The 1,544-nt window shown below is 59.8% G+C and overlaps 1 protein-coding gene across 1 annotated transcript; it reads right to left on the reverse strand.

Annotated features, from left to right (window-relative positions):
* Positions 1-246: 246 nt before the first annotated feature.
* NGA_0704600 (uncharacterized protein) lies at positions 247-1,268 on the reverse strand (the record flags this gene model as incomplete). The annotated part of the gene is made up of 3 exons (XM_005852482.1): positions 247-487; positions 594-853; positions 1,080-1,268. The coding sequence occupies 3 exons, from the start codon at positions 1,266-1,268 to the stop codon at positions 247-249; spliced, it is 690 nt and encodes a 229-aa protein (XP_005852544.1).
* Between the last annotated feature and the right edge of the window lie 276 nt (positions 1,269-1,544).

Genomic DNA, 1,544 nt, shown 5'->3' on the forward strand with positions numbered 1-1,544 from the left:
ACGCGTCGCAGGTCCAGGTCGACGCAGCTGTGGTTGTGGAGTCGGGAGAAGACCACCTTAAGGGACTTTGGCTCTGTCTCCGCCAGTCTAAGTGATCGTGGTGTTGTCCTTGGCGGCGGCGGTGGTGGTCCGTACTATCGTCATGTCTATGGCGGAGGGGCACGACGTTGGCCGGTAGTGTCGGCTCTTCTTCTTTCCCCGCCTGCCGTGGATGGTGTGACCCTCCGGTGCAACGACCCGAGGGCTTCACTTTTGGCCAACGCCGGAGAGCTCGCACGCGATCACCCGGCGGCCATTGGTGTGGTTAGTGAAGATGGCCACCATGATGTCGTCCAACGCCCTCTGCAACGCCAGACTCAGGGAGGCATCTGCTGCCGCCACGCCCTTCTGAGGGAAGACGTGACCCTCCTCAAGCGCCCGGTGGAGGCCCGGGTATAAAAGATGAAACTCCATGTGAAATTTCCATTTCACGCGGGGGAGAGTCGACCTGGGTGGGGTGGGAGGGACGATGGTGAGAAAAGGCACGAGCGGCCGGTCTTTCTCCATAGCCATCAACACGCACTTCCCTATCCGAAGTGGGATTTTTAACGTACCATGATTCTATCGGCCGCAGTGGCACGCGTGTCTTGTCGTGCTTGATTGTCACGACAACATCCCCTCGGCCCTTCCCCTCCGGCAGGACCAGCACCTTGTCCGTCAGCAGCTTCTTACCGCCTCCCCCACCAGGTCTTGAAGAGCGCTGTCCGCCATCTGCCGCCAGGCTTCCGGCAGCTCCGAGAGCGAGACCATGGTTCCAAGTAAGGCGTCGCGCCTGTCGCCGAAGTCTCCCCTCTTCACTAGGTAAAGCCGCCTCCTATCGCGGGGGAAGGGCGTGACCTCGTTGGGATTCTTGACTTCGACGGGCGACACCCACGGCGCCTCCACACCCTCCATAGCGCTTCCTGTAGATGGAATTTCCCCTTGAAGGGGGCTGTCTCGGGCACCTGGTGGATGAATTTTTTGAAGAGAGGGTCGACTCGTCAGGCTGTACAGGGCGAGGGGGAGGACGCACACGCAATCCCAGTCCTGTCTCAACTCACCAGCAGATACACGTACTGCACGACGTAAAGATGCGTTGCACTGTCGCCCTTATCTACGACGGTGAGGTACTCCCCCACGCCCAGCGCCTGGACTATCTCCGCTACCCGCCGGATAAGGGCCTGGCCCCGCTGGAAGGGGTCAAGAGCCTCCGCCCACTGGTTTCTGTATATGTCTGCATGGTATGACATAGAGAGCGTGAGTCATTCTTCAGCACGAAGACGCAGGGCTGGCGGGGACGCTCGCTCAGCCTTCTCCTATCACGTTATCGCTCCCTCCCTCCCTCCCTCCACTCACCGTTACGGAAGCCACATGTCTGCGCAAGTCCCGAACACATCAGCACAAAAAGGTAATTTTGTAGCCTCTTTGCTCACCCAGGGCAGACACGTCTTGGCAAATACGTGTTGGCGGCATGGGCACCTTCACCGTCGTCTCCGTCACCTTCTCGATCCCGATGCGCAGTGTCG

This window comes from Nannochloropsis gaditana, assembly GCF_000240725.1.
Source record: "Nannochloropsis gaditana CCMP526 unplaced genomic scaffold scaffold1151, whole genome shotgun sequence".
Taxonomy (NCBI): domain Eukaryota; class Eustigmatophyceae; order Eustigmatales; family Monodopsidaceae; genus Microchloropsis; species Microchloropsis gaditana.